Source organism: Conger conger, chromosome 9 (assembly GCF_963514075.1).
Source record: "Conger conger chromosome 9, fConCon1.1, whole genome shotgun sequence".
Classification (NCBI taxonomy): Eukaryota; Metazoa; Chordata; class Actinopteri; order Anguilliformes; family Congridae; genus Conger; species Conger conger.
The window spans coordinates 11,068,861-11,088,418 of NC_083768.1; the positions used below are offsets into that span (position 1 = coordinate 11,068,861).

Consider the following 19,558-nt stretch of genomic DNA (forward strand, 5'->3'; position numbering starts at 1 on the left):
GCAAGGCTTGCACATTCATACCTAATATGATGCAAATCTGCAAAGCATTGCGCTACTTTTCCTATTAATCAACAGAAGTGTTTTGTGCTTAATAGAGCTCATGATATCTACTTGTCAGGTGTTTATTTTATGAAGAATCTTTAAGCACGTCAAAATTAATGGGACTTGGAAAGGTTTATCATAAGCAAGTACCAATGGTACAATGAGAACATTTAGCTTAATGTCTGCGCATCACATACCTGTGATGGCGCTTTATGTAGCTAGATATTACCTTTGACATCTTAATCAATAGATTACAGCTTAATACATTTATTGGCATGTGACAAACAATCACTAATTTATTGTTGTCGTATAGTGCATCGGGGAAAGGCATTCGATTTATTTCCAAATGTATTGTTCCAATGTACTGCCATGCAATTACAGCAAAGCAAAAATAATTCTGATTAAAACAGTTCTCGTGAATAAAATTACAAAAAGACTACAAAAGACCCCTGACTATATTTAGTGCTCTACATTAACATCTTGTTTCTGGTTGAAATGTAATGGTTTTAGAAAAAGTGGAAAATTATGAAGTTTTTTTTTTTTTTTTTCTTCCCTCTCTGTGAGCTGGATCTCCTGCCATCGTAGACCCCCCTCTGCAATGAATTCCGTGTTTGCTCTTGGCTTTGGAAATCACTCAAAGCGGTGATGGGGGCAATCACTGGGCTTAAAAGCCTCCCCTGGAGGTCTGGAGGTCTTTATAGCCACGGTGGCCGCTCGACATCCCCCCCCGGCCCCTCGGGAGAGCTGTGTTTTAATGTCTGCCGCGCTGCTGGGCCTGGCCTCTGTGCTGCTGGAGCCCGCAGCGTATTGATCAAAGCACCTCATCAAGCGTGGCGTTTCAGCCCGTCTGAGTTCATGGGATTGGCTTTGCAAATCCCACCCCCTCCCCCTCCCCCCTTTAGAGTTTTTGGCACGGCGTAGCCATTTCCGTTTGATCTGCGCTTTGCCACGCTGCGCTTCCTTTACGCCGCTTCCTCCCGCACTCTGTGCGACGTCGTGCCTCCCGCCCCGACAGGCGGATCGTCGGGCTGATTGAATAAGCTCACGTTCAGGTGTTCCAAATAAAGTGCTCAGTGAGCGTACACAACTGTTCACACCTCGCAGAATGGCTTTAGATGTGAATGGCGGGGATTAACCGTTAAATAAGGAGCTACGTGGCTACATTAGATGCTACATCATTATTTTTAAAAAACGAAAAAAACAACGAAAAAAAAAAAACGTAAAAAATTCATCAAATATTTATTCTTAGAAGCTCTGATTTGATTTTGATTAGCACAGACATTGTAGAATGTGCTCTCTGTCACTGGACCTTCACATGAGATGATGAGTCTGAGGCGCGAGGGCGAACAGATGCGTGTGCGTTTGCGGCGAGGCGTTTCGCGTGCTCTCCCACTCCCCCCCCGCCCCCCCAGGGAGCGGGAATAAAGGCTGCATGTGTTTCTGAGGCTGAGGAGAAGGGGCAATCCCCCCTTTGAAGGAGTGCACTCCTCCTCCCCTTCCTCTCTTCTCCTCCCCCGTTCCCCTCGGAGCAGAGCGTTCCCCGCAGAGGACGGCGGCCCGCACGGATCAAATTTAATAAGCCTGAACAACGTCAGGACGACAGCGGGACGGGTCCATCATTTTTCCCAATCGGGCGGGCGCGGGCCGCACTCGTGACTGCTCAGGGATCGGCGGGAATTAGCATCACGGTGATGGGAAGGGTTTGCTTCCGCATAAGTACATTGCATTTGCTTTGGGAAGGGGGAGGGGGAGAAGGAGGCCAGGGCCCTGTGAATCCTCTGCGGACTGAACTACAAGGGCAAGGTTTCGTCTTCGCGGCGTCTTGCCAGCGGTAAAAGTCGCGGAGCGCGGCGCTGCTCTCTGACAATTAAGACGAACTGAGTGAGCCCGGTTCTGAGCGTGTTCTTCAAGAGCTTGTTTTCACCCTCTAGCTTTTGTTCCGACAGGTGAAGAGAAGAACTCTTTGAAATGGCTGTACCGTCGCAACTGAACGAGCCGTTGCCTGTGTTCCTTTTCAAGTTGGAGAGGGAAAAAAAAACACACACAAGAGAATACACGCACGACTCTATGATCCTCTAACGCAAAGAGAAGATGCTCACTGTTTTCAAACTCCCGTGATTTTATTTTCCCCCTTTTGGGATGAGTTTTTCGTGGGATAAACAGGCATGGCAAACGGCCACTGTACACACATTTCAGAGGGAGTTGCAAACACTTAGCCGCTAGTGCCGATCTCCTCAATGATACAAAGCAATAAAGAAATACCTGAACCCAGTGAAAATTAGAGCTGCCCTTGGGGGAGAAAAATCAAGGGATGTTTTTGGTCTCAAATACGTTCAGTCCGTGTCCCTTGGGTGGCCTGAAGCTTGGTGTCAGATGTTCCTGGAGGGTCCCTTCTGGAGAGACTCCCTGAAATGCCCTACAGACCACTGCCTGAGGGGCAACATTCGAATGGTTTTGAGAAAGCCAGCTAAACCCAGAGGCATAGCCAATGCTGGGTAACAAAGATGGGTAACAGAGAACTGGTCTCTCAGACCGGTACAAAACATGTTTGTGGAGGTTACCAGTTCACAGATTTTATCTGAGGCACACTGCAATTGGAACAGAAGTGAAATGCGTTTATTGTTGGCTTGCAATCACACAAAAGTATCTCTTTATTTTCTCACAGACACAGTCGGTATGATAATCTTGGTGATTACTGACCTTACCAAACTGTACTTCTGAAGAGGAAGACGAAGACACACCACAGAAAAGTGGAAGGAAAAGCAGGGTGTAACTGCAGTGTGAGAAAGATCCTTATTTGTTAGCATACTGACTAATAATAAAATATTTAGAGAATGTATTTAGATGCTCACCGATATAAAATGGGGTCAAATCACTGAAAATGCCCTCTAATGTGTGTGTTGTCAACAGTGCTTTCACTGGCTTCCTCAGAAATATTCACTTAGACGAGAGGTTCATTGCTCTCCTCCAAAGAAAGTCCTAAAAATATATATTTTTTTGTTTCTCAAAAAAAGTGCAACAGAAAAAATGCTGTGTTGTTTTATGCAGGCCCCCAAATTATGCACATGTAACAAAATAAGGAACTGTTGCCACTGAAACAATGGCATCTTAAAATAGGCTATACATGGCTATATATGATCTCCTGTATTTTCACTCACACTAGGGTTTGCAAAGAATGGTGCAAAAATTGCCTTGCAACATCCTGGAGCTCCAATTGCATCACCCTGCCACTCAAAAACGGCGCACCATTTGGACTTCTTCCTTTTCTAGCTAGTTTTCTGCTTTAACTGCAACGTGTTCAACCCTCTGAATTGCTGAAACTGATTTCTTACTACATTTCTGCTTTATTCATCCTGCCTTTATACCTTGCCAGCCGGTGGAGGATGGACTCCCCGTCTGTAGCTGTTTTCCTCCCGAGATTTCTCCCCTTTGTGTCGGCCTCGGCCTGAGGAGGGGGGCTGCCCTGGCCTCGGAGTTTACGAGAGCGGTTGGGCAACTGGATTCTGTCCCCAGGCATTGAAGGGGCTTCTGTAAACAAGTATGGGGTCTACTAGGTGCTGATTTAAGGGAAGTGGTGTTGGAGTGTCTGCAGAAGGGATCATTACCAGCTTCCTGTCAGCAAGCAGCTCGCACTACCTCTTGCCCAAAAAGGGAGACTTGTCTTTAAGAGCTGGAGGCTTGCTGCACTTCTGTCATGTGACTACAAGGTATTTTCTGGGGCTTTGGCCAACAGACTGAATGACAAGACAAACGAGTTATTCACCCTCGGCACTCGAGAACATTCACATTTCTGTCAATATTGGCACTGTAGAATGCTCATATTTCAGGGTTAAGATGGGCATATTAATTGGTTAAGATGGGCAATGCTATGAATGTTTGCAAAATATATGACCTTGATATTGGCCTGGTTTAAGTGGATGAGGAAAATGCTTTTGACTGCTTTGATTAGCAGTATCGCTATCAGTGTTCTCTATCCTTAAGGCCTTTTGGGATTGGGGAGGGTTTATATCTTGGGTAAAGCTGCCATAGAGTGGGGCATCGTGCTTGGTTAAGCTAGAAGGTGTATTAAGCAGGCCAATTCCCGTGAGGAGGGGAATCAGACAGGGCTGCCCAATTTAGCCACCGAACCTTTGCTAAGCAGGCTGAGAGATCATCTGAGGAGCATTTGGGGGTTAGGTGCTCAAGGACACTTCGACACACCCAGGGCTGGATCAAACCGGCAACCCTCGGACTGCCAGATGACTTACCTCCTGGGCCAATGCCGCCCCAGGGGACAGTTTTGGTTAGGGGACAGTAAGGCGATGAGTGTGTGTGTGTGTGTGAGTGTGTATGTGTGTATGTCTGTGTGAGTGTGTGTGTGTGTGTGTGTGTGTGTGGAGGAGCCTGACAGAGCCCAACAAGGAGAGAGCTGCATTGAAGGCCATTGTGTACAGAGTACAGGGTTGGGTCAGGCCTCTGTGACCATAAGGGGCCCACATGAGCGTGGCTGCCCTTTCTTATTTGGCCCAACCCCCATTACCACTCCATGATCAAACCTCCCCACACCGCCCCATGTGACTGAATACATAAAAGATGGTGGCAGTAGTCCAGTCAGGTCTTTCCATTACCCACATTACCCTATACGTACTCTTGTGTTAAATGGTAAATGTGTTAAATGTTAACTCTACAATTTACAATGTGAGTTTGCAGTAGCCTGGTTTCCTGTGCGGGATACGCCCCTTTTCTGCTTTTATTTTATTTTATTAAATTTTGTTTCCTCTTTTTGGTATGTGACCTGGTCATGGCACTTCCAATTCTAATTCATACTGTGCCAGGAAATATGACGCACACAGTATATGGCTAAATTTCCAAGGTAGCGTTGGAGTTTTCTGGAGAAACAAATACCACACAAACCACCAAGCAACAGAACCTTCTGGCTGTACATTTGAGAGCTGACCATGGAAACCATGCTGGTCTGTGTCTGGCTGGTCAGCAGTCTGATTCACACGATCTCAGGTGAGATGATCATTTTCTCTGCTGTATTGATGCTTTCAATGAGCTCTCCTAAAAAGCTTAAAATGTCTCTGTGCCATTCTCATAGAATTAAAAGGAGAACGATGCACAGCGACTCACAGAGATGCACAGTTCTTTCTATGAAGCTGTTTGTAATGGAGATCGGAGCATGAGGTTAACTCCCTTTGTAATTTACTGTAAATGTCTATCGGAGATAAGTTAATATTGTGGAAAATGAATGTGATTTTTTTTGCTATGCTTTGAACTCATATCCAAGAACATTTTGTATGCTGCTCTGCTATTTATCCAATATAGAGTTATCTGTATTGTTATTATTGCTACTAACTGTTGCAACCAAAATGCATTTGAAATAATTAAAAATCCAAAGCTCCATCTATCTACTGAAAGAATGACCGTATACAGTGGGAGACCGGGTCTGGTTGGCACCCAGCGATTACTTTCAGTAAAAAGCTACTTTCAGTTCTGTAGTATAAAAAAGTACAAAAAATGGTCTTCACACAAAACATATCAGAAAACTGTTAGAGGTATTGGATGGGTGTTACTTCCAGTTAATAGAGGCAGGAATCGGCTACATTTTGATAAAGTCTGTGATGAGTGATGAGGTGGGTCCCAATGTGAGTAGGGATGGTTGGCCCACTAATCTTGGTGTTGATTGGCCCACTGATGTGATAATCCATGTATTATTCATATATTAAACATGATTAAACATAATTATATACAGTATATAGTACATGCATGTGTGTGAGGCTCGGAGCACAATATTGTAGTTACTGTTCCATCAGTCACATATGGGCACCGACCCACACAGTCCATTGACCTGATCCACATGCACACAGGTTTACACACACACACACACACACATACATGCACAGGAAAATGCATCCATCCACACACACACACACACACATACACACACACACAAGAGGAAAAAGACAGGGAGACAGGGAGATTAAAGGAGATAATAGTAGACCAATAGGTATTGCATTTCACTGCCAGAATACTGTTTGGTTTCAACTCTATTTTACATTATACAATATTATACATTACACTTTGTATATTTATTATATTTATCATGTCCCATTGAGTATTTGTGCTTTCTAATTCTTATTTGAATTACATTTTGAATAGAATTTTAACGTTGTGCCAACCAACCCCATAACATTGTGCGCAATATGTCTCATTATTCACCTTATTTTAGAAAACAGTTGCTGACATTGACATATTAATAAGTTTCATTTGCTATTGGTAAGAAAATTCTATCACAAATTATTACAGAGAAATGCCAACCATCCCCGGTCTCCCCTACTTCTTTCAAACATGTTTATACAACATTTATTTTAAGGAATTGTGGAGACGCTATTGTCCAGAGTAATATACAGTACATGACTTAAATTTTTACATAGTATCCAGGTATCCACATATACAGGTGGATCCATCAGAAGAAATTCAGTTAAACTGCCCTGCCTAGAACAGCAGTGCCCCACCTATGAATCAAACATGCAACCTCCACATGGCATGCCTGGTTTCCTCGTCACTGTGCTATACTGCCACTATGGAAATAAGCCTTTGACTTCATTGTGTTTTATTATTATTGATGATTTTTGGTATCTGGGGCATCTCGGCTGAGAGAGGCTACATGTGTTTTAAATGGTCAATAAATCATTTTAGTCAAGCAAACAATCACCAAACAGTTAGTGTTAGTGGTCTGAGTGAGCAATAATATGTAACCCTTTATTCCAGGATGTTCTCTATCTGCACCCAAAGGAGTCACTGGGTACACAGGAGGCTCCGTGCTCCTGTCTTGCTACTGCACTGATGGAGGGACAATATCGAAACCTGCCAGATGGCTTTTTCTACCAGGTCCTTCTACTATCATACTTTGGTCACGTGGTGGAGTGGACGACCCCTACAAAGACCGGGTGTTGATTTCTCACTCCCCTGGAAACATGTCCCTCCGTATCTCAGATCTCACTCTGCCAGATGGTGGAATATACAGGTGTGAAGCAGATGGACTCTACAGAGACATCAGACTCACACTGAAAGGTAAATTTGACCACATTTACCCATGGCATGTGAAGGATGGGGTGCCACTGGATGACACAAGGGCTCTGTGAGTTATTTATAAGCTTCCAGTAAATGTGTTTGTTTCCTTGCACTAAAATGCAGAAGTAGAATTCACTCTTCTAGAATGGGCCACATTACTTCTGCGCTGAAATTTATTTCATCTTTTAACTTCATGGCTTGCTTTTTAGCAACAAATTAGCAATGTGTGATCAACTGAAATTCTTACTCGTATCTCTCAAAAACAAATCATTATCATTGCAATTACTGTAACAAATATTGCTTATTGCACCTTATAGTGTACATTGTGAACCATGTAAGCCAGTCATAAGTAACATTTGGTCTCATGCGCTGGTCAGCTTGCTGACTTCCCCCTCCATGCATTGTTAGCCCCCACCTTTTGGCACACATGCCTGTGGGGGAGAGCTAGAGAAGGATTCTTAGAGGCGCCTTCTTGGGCCCTGGGGGCCCCCCTTTTCTCACATTCCTGACAGGTAAGAGCACAGGAATACTAGAGATGCCATAAAGATGTTTCATGATAATCCCAGGTCAGAATATAGTAATGTTTGGTGTTATTCTGATTGGTTCAGTGTGACTGGTGTCATGGTCAAGGCACTGCCGCCTGGTTCCAAATGTAGGATTTGGCATAAAAGCAAGGGAGACAGACCAATCTGGGAAGATCGTATTCGACTTCCCACACAGCACATTGTATGTATATGTAAGTATCGGGAAGATCATATTCAACTTCCCACACAACATGTCTTGGGTATGTAGGTTTGTATGTATGTATGTGTAGCAGCGGAAGATTGTATTCGACTTTCCACACGGCATATTCTGTACTCTGTGTTTGTGTGTAGTCCAAGCAGGCTAAGTATGATTATTTACTCTATCTCTATTCTTAATTTGTGTATTTTGTAATTGATTGTGATATTCTAAAGCTAATAACCTACCTGTCTGGGAATAAACTATTTTGTTTGTAACTTGCGTGATCTCCATGACTCTAATTAATCTTGTACCTTTTCAGCCTAAATTACAACTGAATACTCAGGGGGAAAATGGGGGCTAAAGACCGACCGATCGACGGCTTGGTACATTTGTGGTAGTTCTAAGCTCTGAGGCCAGCATTCTGCCCATTAAAGGATCGGTGACGCACGGCTCTTGTAATTTGATGCGAAGGGAACCCATGGGTGTTACGGCGCTGGTTCCTCTCAAATTAGCTCTAAGGAGCCCAGTTAATGCTACGCCGACCTGGGCTCGCAACTATCATAGCAGGTTTGCATGTATTGTGTTGACTGGACCATCAGCCTCTGAGTTCTCCACCGAACTGAGATTTCAGCAATAATGCTAATCCCGGGAGGATATATTGAGTAATGGTGGTGCAGGTATGAGTCCAGTGTAATCACTCCCGAGCTTCGTGTAAGTTTCAAACCCAAATTTCTAAATTATATCTTAAATGGAGTCAGATAAACGAGTAAAACTATAGAAACCACTAAGCTTACAATACGGCCCCGTTTGAGAATGGAGAATATTAATAATTGTACTGATCCGTTTCAGGCCAGCTGAAAGCGGGATATGGGGCAGGTCAATCAATATCCGACCCGTGGCAACGGACCCAGTATATTCTTAAACATAATTGTGCTCTGTTCTTGTAATGAGGATAATAATTAACCCTACTAATGTTCTCCCAGCAATGCCAGAAGGACAAGCACGCAAAACTCCCTTCGGCCCCTGCTAAATTCCGTCATTGGGTTAGCGTGGGGTTTTACAACCATATGACTTAAAACCATCTCTCTCTCTCTCTCTCTCTCTCTCTCTCTCTCTCTCTCTCTCTCTCTATCTCTCTCTCTCTCTCTCTCTATCTCTCTCTCTCTCTCAGAATCTCTCAAAAATCCAGGCTGTGTTTTCTCTGATTCTGGACCCATACACATCACTGGATCCACAGGACACTCAGTCGTCCTGCCCTGTGCCTGTACTGATGTGCAGATCAAACCTAACCGGATCAAATGGACTGCAGACCTAGGAAACAACAACACTGTTATATTTCCACAAGGTCCTACAAGTGGCAATGATCGCTACAAACACAGAGTGCAGCTGTTGGACTCTGTTTCCCCTGGAAACCTGTCTCTCCATCTCTCAGATCTCACTCTGTCAGATGGGGGAACATACAGGTGTAGAGCAGATGGACACTACAGAGACATCAAACTCACAGTGAAAGGTAAATTTGACCATATTTACCCATGGCATGTGAAGGATAGGGTGCCACTGGATGACAAAGGGCTCTGTGAGTTATTTGTAACCTTCCAGTAAATATATTTATTTAATTGCACTAAAATGCAGAAATAGAAATCACTGTTCTAGAATGAGCCACATTACTTCTGTGCTGAAATTTATTTCATCTTTTAACTTCATGGCTAGCTTTTTAGCAACAAATAACCAATGTGTGATCAACTGAAATTCTTACACGTATCTCTCAAAATCAAATCATTATCATCGCAATTACTGTGACAAGTACTGCTTATTGCACCTTAGAGTGTACATTGTGAACCATATGACTTAAAACCATCTCTCTCTCTCTCTCTCTCTCTCTCTCTCTCTCTCTCTCTCTCTCTCTCTCTCTCTCGCTCTCTCTCCCCCTCTCTCTCTCTGCAGGGTGTGTTTTCTCTGATTCTGGACCCATACCCATCACTGGATTCACAGGACACTCTGTGGTCCTGCCCTGTACCTGTACTGATGTGCAGAAGAAACCTGAACAGATCAAATGGACTGCAGACCTAGGAAACAACAACACTGTTATATTTCCACAAGGTCCTACAAGTGGCAATGATCGCTACAAACACAGAGTGCAGCTGTTGGACTCTGTCTCCCCTGGAAACCTGTCTCTCCGTCTCTCAGATCTCACTCTGTCAGATGAGGGAACATACAGGTGTGAAGCAGATGGACAATACAGAGACATCAAACTCACAGTGAAAGGTAAATTTGACCATATTTACCCATGGCGTGTGAAGGATAGGGTGCCACTGGGTGACAAAGGGCTCTGTGAGTTATTTGTAACCTTCCAGTAAATATATTTATTTAATTGCACTAAAATGCAGAAATAGAAATCACTGTTCTAGAATGAGCCACATTACTTCTGTGCTGAAATGTATTTCATCTTTGAACTTCATGGCTTGCTTTTTAGCAACAAATAACCAATGTGTGATCAACTGAAATTCTTACACGTATCTCTCAAAATCAAATCATTATCATCGCAATTACTGTGACAAGTACTGCTTATTGCACCTTAGAGTGCACATTGTGAACCACATGACTTAAAACCATCTCTCTCTCTCTCTCTCTCTCTCTCTCTCTCTCTCTCGCTCTCTCTCCCCCTCTCTCTCTCTGCAGGGTGTGTTTTCTCTGATTCTGGACCCATACCCATCACTGGATCCACAGGACACTCAGTGGTCCTGCCCTGTACCTGTACTGATGTGCAGAAGAAACCTGAACAGATCAAATGGACCGCAGACCTAGGAAACAACAACACTGTTATATTTCCACAAGGTCCTACAAGTGGCAATGATCGCTACAAACACAGAGTGCAGCTGTTGGACTCTGTCTCCCCTGGAAACCTGTCTCTCCGTCTCTCAGATCTCACTCTGTCAGATGAGGGAACATACAGGTGTGAAGCAGATGGACACTACAGAGACATCAAACTCACAGTGAAAGGTAAATTTGACCATATTTACCCATGGCATGTGAAGGATGGGGTGTCACTGGGTGACAAAGGGCTCTGTGAGTTATTTGTAACCTTCCAGTAAATATATTTATTTAATTGCACTAAAATGCAGAAATAGAAATCACTGTTCTAGAATGAGCCACATTACTTCTGTGCTGAAATTTATTTCATCTTTTAACTTCATGGCTTGCTTTTTAGCAACAAATAACCAATGTGTGATCAACTGAAATTCTTACACGTATCTCTCAAAATCAAATCATTATCATCGCAATCACTGTGACAAGTATTGCTTATTGCACCTTAGAGTGCACATTGTGAACCACATGACTTAAAACCATCTCTCTCTCTCTCTCTCTCTCTCTCTCTCTCTCTCTCTCTCTCTCTCTGCAGGGTATGTTTTCTCTGATTCTGGACCCATACACATCACTGGTGTAAGATCTGGCATGATCACTCTGGGCTGGTCAGCTTGCTGGCTTCCTCTGGTATTGTGGAATATGTGGCTGTAAAGTAATTTAACCCAGGAGCATGCGCCATTAACCCCCACTATCTCCGCACCCATACGGGCAGGAGCCTGTGGGGGAAGACTCAGGCCTCCAGCCGGTGTCGGGTGTCGCCTCACAGAATTTCTGTCTTTCTGAGCTTCTGGAGACTCTGTCCTCTGGCCTGTGCTACCTGTATCAGTATTTGTATTGCAGTTGTATACTTATAATTAAATACATAATTATATTATAGTTTGTGAAATATTTGTTATAGACATGTGTAAAATTAAATCTACCAAATGTTCTATAATAGATAGTCACATAGGCTTTGCCCTAGTGGGGATACATCTGTAGTAAAACAGGATGAAATCCCTGATTATATAATTTATTCTATCGGATAAATTTAATTATATATAGGCATATGGTGCACCATATTGGTTCCTCTGTTTCACTTTGTGTGCTCTAGTAGCACCACTGTGAATGCAGAGGATGTATATTATTATAATACCGTATACTGCATGTCTTTGCATGCCATTTAGGAACTGTTAGATAACACTAACATACTTACTTGGGTGCCAGTTAGATGCTTAAGCAAATTTAAAAATAATGATTAGAAACAATTTCTTCTCTTGTTTTATTCCCTGGGCATTAAAGGGGGGGGGGGGGGGTCATTTTTGGCAAAGACTGGCTTACGGGTCATCCCCTCATAGCTTTCCACTGTTATCTTCTTGATTGTTGTCTTTCCTCCCCCACTTTGTCTGTCACCTGTTGTGTCACTTGTCTTTAGATCAGTGAACCTGCACTCCCAATGAAGTGTATAATTTGTTATATTTTGTTGATCTCTTTGTTTATGATCAATTCTTGAATTGGATATCTCGATTTATGCAGATATTCACCCCGAATAAATGTATATTTTTTAAAGCAAATAACTGCATTATAAGTCTTGTAATGGCGTATGTGCGCTATATAATTTCCAGTGTTCTGTTAGCATACTGTATGCAACATACTGCAGTGTTGTACAAACTTACGCATGGTTATAGGCACAGCTCGATGATTTAGTTTCTGAGTACTTACAGGATAATGAATAATCCTAATTTTCAGCATGTTTGGTAAACCAGCTGATCACTGGTTTCAAACATAATCAATTGTCAATAAAAATATTTTCCAATCAGTAAGAATTGGAGCGCAGGCGCTTCAATTCTATCAGCCATTTCCTTTTCATCAGACCCGTACCATCGAGAGTGACTTAGCCTGCAGAACATACGCTGAGGATTTGCTTACTGCTGTCATACAAGATATTCTGGACCTGTAATGTTTCTGTATTTGTTCTGTTTATTTTCATGTTTAGTCTTGTTTATTAATCATTTTTCTTAGTTACCTGGTTTATGTTCCCATTACAGTTCTCCATTGTCCTCCCCTGTTATGTCTGCGTCTGAATGTTTACCAGTCTAGTCACTCCCCTGTCTGCGTGTCCCACTATTCGGGTGGTTACGCTAGTTTCGGTTTTTCAACATTTTTCTAAAACTCGCGATTCTTACTTCCTGCTTTTTCTTGGTAGTTAAATGTTGTAAAGCACGATTCTTACTAACTACTACTAATCTAGGTTTTGTACAGTACTAATCCGATTAATACACTTACTGTCTGTCTAACTAACTAACTAACAATCACTTTTATTGGGTAGTTTAGAAATATTCACGTAACTAACTCACTATCTCTTAGTATTTCTGCCCTGTTCTGTAACTCCGCCTCCCTATGCTATCCCTGATTACTCGTTTAGTTTCAGCGAAGTGCTCGCACCTGTCTCTAACTATCACTACGTCTTCAAACTGTGCAAATGTCTACTCCCTAATCCGGAGCCGTATGTTTTACATGTTTTGTTTCGTGCATCCAGACCGTGTTTTCGTCTCCCTCCCGTTATTATGTTATTACCCTATTATGTTTTCCCACCTGTTGTCTATTTGTTTAGCCCACCTTTTTCTCTGCCCCGCCTAGATTGTCACCTTCCCTCTTGTATTTAGACCCCATTCTCAGTATGCTTCTTTGTCAGAACGTTGATCTTAATAAGTGCCGATTGTGTGTAAGCCTTGTTATAGAGATTCTTGATAGACACCCCTTTGCCTTGACTTCCGTACCTGCCTTGCCCTCTTGTTTTGTTTGCTCATCTGATCTTCTGGTTTTTTCGACATGTTATTTTGTATTTTTTGACTACGAGTTTGTTTTTGCCCTTTTGTACCTTCGCCCTGTGATTTCCTGGATTTTGACCTCTCGCTTGTTTTTCCGACTATTCTTTTGCTTTTCGTTCTTGGCTTTGTACTGGATCTCTTGGCTTTTGACCACTGAACATTAAAACTTCGATTTTTGGATTATCCTGTGGTCTGCGTCTGGGTTCTCTGCACCATACATAACAGGACCTTTGTCTGCACACGTCTCCTAGTCATGTCTTAAGGGAGCTCATTGAAGCCTTAGACTGGCATAGGTAAATTGTGTCAGAACAAAGGGAAAATATTCATTACCCACAGCATTTATGTATGTATGTAATGTTTATATGTTTATTGTAAGTAACTGTACCGATTGTATCGGATTCTTAGTTTTCTTTCTTTTGATTTACCCAAAATGGTAAGAATCAGGTATATAAATTAAATCACCATATTGGTGGATATCACTATAAGGGGCATAGAAGCCATATTCACCACTCGAACTGATTGTCATGAAACATCCTGCTATGATCTATATGCGTGACCATCTTTTTCCCCATTATGACACCAGATGTATTAGTGTTCAGTTTTTGTATGGCCACGCTGAGATCATCCAGGTGTCTCACCCACAGTTGTACGTCACCAGCGAGATGAGTTCCTTCACAGGTGGAGGTCTGACCTGTCCAGCAAGTCACTTCACCAACTGGAAGTGATTGAGGACTTCACAAGGGGTCAGATCTGCGTTCTGAGGAGAATTCCGCTGGAGGTGGACGTCTCTCTGTGGTGGAAAGACACTCTTTTGGACAGTGTACGTGGTCTCTGACTGACCTAATGGACCTGGTGCAACAGGTCGTCCAGGGCTGGCTCCTCTACCAGCTCTGCTCAGGATGCCTACACATGGTGGGACTGGTGGGACTGGGTGTTCTCAGGGTCCGTCATCACCAAAACTATCATCCTCCCCTTAAGCTCCTTTACCCATGCTGCTTTGGTGCTCAGCCCCTGCAGATGCCAACACTGTCGGGACTGAGACCCCAAGCCGCAGGGAATTACATACACAGCCACGGCCTGCACAGTGACCCCTTGGGACTGTGTTATGTTTGTCCCAAAGGGGCCAATGGGGGACTGTAAGATCTGGGATTATCACTCAGGGCTGGTCAGCTTGCTGGCTTCCTCTGGTATTGTGGAATATGTGGCTGTAAAGTAATTTAACCCAGGAGCATGCACCATTAACCCCCACTATCTCCGCACCCATACGGGCAGGAGCCTGTGGGGGAAGACTCAGGCCTCCAGCCGTAAAACTCATTACGACGGGGCAACATCCTTTACGGCACGGGAAGGTTTCAGAGGGCACGGCCTGCTAGGCCCTGACCTTCTCCTGAACCCCCCTTTATTACTCTCTCCCTCTTTACTCAGTCACTAAATGATGTGTACGGCACTGGATGTTTCATGACAAAGTCAGTTTAGATAATATTCATGTTTGGTATTATTCTGATAGTTTCAGTGCGACTGGTGCAATGGTTTTATTTCTGCATCAGCAAACCCTGGACATCATAACCAACCAGGAACCAGAGGAAAAACTGTGTGGAGCTCGGACCCAGTGAAAGCCATGTGCCTCAACCCCCCTGCGCTTCCTGGGGAGGCGTGGCTCCAAATTACAGATGGGTGACCCATTTTTAGGGTTAACTTCAAAGGCCAGATTTTGGATTTAAGGACAGTAAACTAAGCAATCTGGAAGAATGCAATCAGCCTCCCGTGCACTCCGTGCACGTAATTTCTACATACAGGGTGTCTGTAGTCAGACTCCCGTATGTAGCTTTTATTACCAGGTATGACTTTTAAAACTTTGGTTTCCATTGTAATGTTTTTTTTGATTTGGAACTAGTATGTAAATACGTGTATGTAACCTGCCTGGTAAAATAAATTGTTAAAACTTGATCTATTTGGTTTCGCTTACTGACACTCAAAGTTATACAGGGAATGCGTGGTTTACCCCCTCGAACTGGTTTGGGAGGATGATTATTTCCACTTAATGTATCACGGCGTATAGCACCCGTAGACCTATGTTGGTAAATCCCTCGCCTCGGCATGGTAGTTCATTCATGTCGAGCACAGCCGTAGCTAGGTTGGTCTGCTTGGGTCCCTAGGCTGTAAACAGATATACCCAAGAGTAGCTATTCCTGCGACCTCTGATGACTACAGATAGCTAGTCAGTTTGTGAGACGTGCACATAACGCGCGATGTGACATGCGGCGGTACCAGCAGAGGACTGTTCGGAGAGTGAATCTCAGTACAGGATTCCTATAGCGATCAAGTCAAAATTATAAATACGACATCCACTAAATGTGGATAACTAATCTAAATTATTATTCTAAAATGGAGTCAGATAAACAAAGGTGAATGTATTGGCCCTATTGTGGAGATTCTGGGTCAGCCCGGACCAGTAAAGAGCGGAAGGCAGAGTGGTACTACTGCCTTTGTATCGTGGTTTGTTTATTGGCTGACCTAGACTGTCTGCATAGGGGCCACTCATTTTTAACCCTATTAGTATTCTTTCAGCAACACCAGAAGGACGAGCACGCTGATACCTTCAGCCCTCGCTAAATTCCGTCGTTGGGTTAGCGTGGGGTTTTACACTGGATTCACAGGACACTCAGTGGTCCTGCCCTGTGCCTGTACTGATGTGCAGAAGAAACCTGAACAGATCAAATGGACTGCAACAGAACAGCAAAGGGCTGTTATATTTCCATCACGTCCTTCCAGTGGCAGAGTGCAGCTGTTGGACTCTGTCTCCCCTGGAAACCTGTCTCTCCGTCTCTCAGATCTCACTCTGTCAGATGGGGGAACATACCGGTGCGAAGCAGATGGACACTACAGAGACATCAGACTCACAGTGAAAGGTAAATTTGACCACATTTACCCATGGCGTGTGAAGGATGGGGTGCCACTGGGTGACAAAGGGCTCTGTGAGTTATTTGTAACCTTCCAGTAAATATATTAATTTAATTCCACTAAAATTCAGAAATAGAAATCACTGTTCTAGAATGAGCCACATTACTTCTGTGCTGATATTTATTTAACCTTTTTACTTCATGGCTTGCTTTTTAGCAACAAATATCAACTGAAATTGAAATTGATTAACTAAACCATTGCACCATTGCACCAGTCGCACTGAACCAATCAGAATAACACCAAACATTACTATATTCTGACCTGCGATTATCATGAAACATCTTTATGCCATCTCCAGTATTCCTGTGCTCAAAACCCTCAAGGAATGTGAGAGAAGGGGGGCTCCCCAGGGGGCCCAGGAAGACTCCTCCAGGAACCCCACTCTAGTTTTCCCCCACAGGCCTGGGTGCCAAAAATCAGGGCTAACGATGTATGCTCCGGGGGAGGAAGTCAGCAAGCTGACCAGCGGATGACACCAAATAAATTTTAATTATTTAATTATTTCCAGCTTACTGCTGCTATACAGTGGGGCATTGTGCTTGGTTAAGCTAGGGGGTGTATTAAGCAGGCCAATTCATGTGAGGAGGGGAATCAGACAGGGCTGCCCAATTTAGCCACCGAACCTTTGCTAAGCAGCTGAGAGATCATCTGAGGAGCATTTGGGGGTTAGGTGCTCAAGGACACTTCGACACACCCAGGGCTGGATCAAACCGGCAACCCTCGGGCTGCCAGATGACTGCTCTTACCTCCTGGGCCAATGCCGCCCCAGGGGACAGTTTCGGTTAGGGGACAGTAAGGCGGTGAGTGTGTGTGTGAGTGTGTGTGTGTGTGTATGTGTGTACGTATGTCTGTGTGAGTGTGTATGTGTGTGTGTGTGGGTGAGTGTGTGTGTGTGTGTGTGTGTATGTCTGCATGAGTGTGTGTGTGTGTGTGTGTGTGTATGTGTGTGTGTGTGTGTATGTGTGTATGTCTGCATGAGTGTGTGTGAGTGTGTGTGTGTGTATGTGTGTATGTCTGTGTGAGGGAGTGTGTGTGTGTGTATGTGTGTATGTCTTTGTGAGTGTGTGTGTGTGTGTATGTGTGTATGTCTGTGTGAGTGTGTGTGTGTGTGAGTGAGTGTGTGCGTATGTATGTCTGTGTGAGTGTGTGAGTGAGTGTGTGTGTGTGTGTGTGTGTGTGTGTGTGTGTGTGAGTGTGTGTGTGTGTGTGTGTGTGTGTGTGTGTGTGTGTGGAGGAGCCTGACAGAGCCCAACAAGGAGAGAGCTGCATTGAAGGCCATTGTGTACGGAGTACAGGGTTGGGTCAGGCCTCTGTGACCATAAGGGGCCCACATGAGCGTGGCCTTCCTTATTTGGCCCAACCCCCATTACCACTCCATGATCCAACCTCCCCACACCGCCCCATGTGACCGAATACATAAAAGATGGTGGCAGTAGTCCAGTCAGGTCTTTCCATTACCCACATTACCCTATATGTACTCTTGTGCTAAATGGTAAATGTGTTAAATGTTAACTCTATATTTTACAATGTGAGTTTGCAGTAGCCTGGTTTCCTGTGCGGGGTACGCCCCTTTTCTGCTTTTTCTGATTTTTTTTTTCATGAATTTAGTTTCCTCTTTTTGGTATGTGCACTGTTCACAGCAGTTCTAGTTCTAATTCACATTGTGGCAGGAAATATGACACACACAGGATATGGTTGAATAAAAATAAGATAGCGTTGGAGTTTTCTGTATAAGCAAATACTACACAAACCACCTCAATGCAACAGAACCTTCTGGTTGCACATTTGTTGAAGAGCTGACCATGGAAACCGTGCTGGTCTGTGTCTGGCTGGTCAGCAGTCTCATTCACACGATCTCAGGTGAGATGACCATTTTCTCTGCTCTATTGATGCCTCAAAAGAGTGTTACTCAAAACCTTAAAATGTCTCTGTGCCATTCTCATAAAATAAAAAGGAGAAAGAAGACTTCTGGGTGTTCATAACGGCTAAGCATGCTCTCATGTTCTTGTGTTAAACTGACTGTAATGTTAACTAGAAAGAGAAAACGCTATGTCCTATATGTGTGTGTAAATATTACTTGTTACATTGTGATTGCATTTGAAAAGCCGGTCTTTAAACTGTGCATGAATTATGAAGTGAACTTGAATGATTTGAACTTTAAGTTTTTTTTAATTTTATTTCCTTTACTTTAAAATAAACAATTCTTTCCATGACTCTGTGACGAGGAGGTGCGGAGAGCCAAGCGCGACTAAGAGTGATCCTAAGTGAGCGAACACACAGAAGTGTCCGCCACCAAGACCCCGGGGAAATAGCAGAGACCGGGGTACAATAGGAGATAGCTCCGCACAAATAAGAGCCCCAAATAACGGCTCAAAAAATAAAGCTACCCATTAAAACCAGGGCGAAGAAATAACAACAAATAAATGTGAGCACTCAACCCCCGAACCGGGGGGAAACCCAAAATAAACGTACAACCTAGTGTCAAATACTAGGCACAGAAAATAAAACACCAGGAGTCGCAGCTCCGGAAAACATAGAAATAAAAGTACATACCCGGGACACCATCCCGTACCCACGGACTCACACAGCCAAAAAATAAAAGTAAACCAAGAAACTCAATCCCAAGGAAGGTGTTCCGTAAGGCACACTGCCAGCGAGCAGAACCCCTTCCTTACCTATATTAATCGTTTTTTGCGAATAGAAACAGGCTCAGAAAGAACCGATACCCAGCACCATACCCGACTCAAATATCAGAGTCTACCGTGTGCTATACCTGCTTGGTGACAGAGCGTAAGTGTACACCAAAGCAAAGACCGATGGAAAATGAGAGCTTTAAATACTCTCCAGAGGTAGGTACCTGGCTGGCACTAATGACTACCAGGTGAAGATAATAAAGCACTCCCCTGGTGGCCACAGCCGGTACTCCCTCCCAACCCTGACAGACTCTGTTTGTAATGGAGATCAGAACATGAGTTTAACACTGTAATTTAAATCAGAGAAAAGTAATTGTGGAAAATAAATTTGCTATTATTTGCTGTGCTTTGAACTCATATCGAAGAACATTGTGTATGCTGCTCTGGTATTTATCCAATATAGAAAGATTA

At 43.6% G+C, this 19,558-nt stretch overlaps 1 protein-coding gene and 1 long non-coding RNA gene across 2 annotated transcripts in view; both read left to right on the forward strand.

The window, feature by feature from the left end:
* The first annotated feature begins 3,412 nt into the window (after positions 1–3,412).
* Positions 3,413–6,888, forward strand: LOC133136451 (uncharacterized). Its single transcript, XR_009709529.1, has 3 exons — positions 3,413–3,749; positions 4,857–5,037; positions 6,796–6,888. It is a non-coding gene; the product is annotated as an uncharacterized LOC133136451 (long non-coding RNA).
* A 113-nt stretch (positions 6,889–7,001) lies between these two features.
* LOC133137541 (contactin-5-like) overlaps positions 7,002–19,558 on the forward strand; it is a 28,104-nt gene continuing 15,547 nt past the window's right edge. Inside the window, exons 1-3 of the mRNA XM_061255873.1 lie at positions 7,002–7,098; positions 9,766–10,086; positions 10,501–10,821. Of these exons, the coding sequence (XP_061111857.1) occupies positions 7,002–7,098; positions 9,766–10,086; positions 10,501–10,821 (739 nt within the window). The remainder of the gene's footprint in view (positions 7,099–9,765; positions 10,087–10,500; positions 10,822–19,558) is intronic.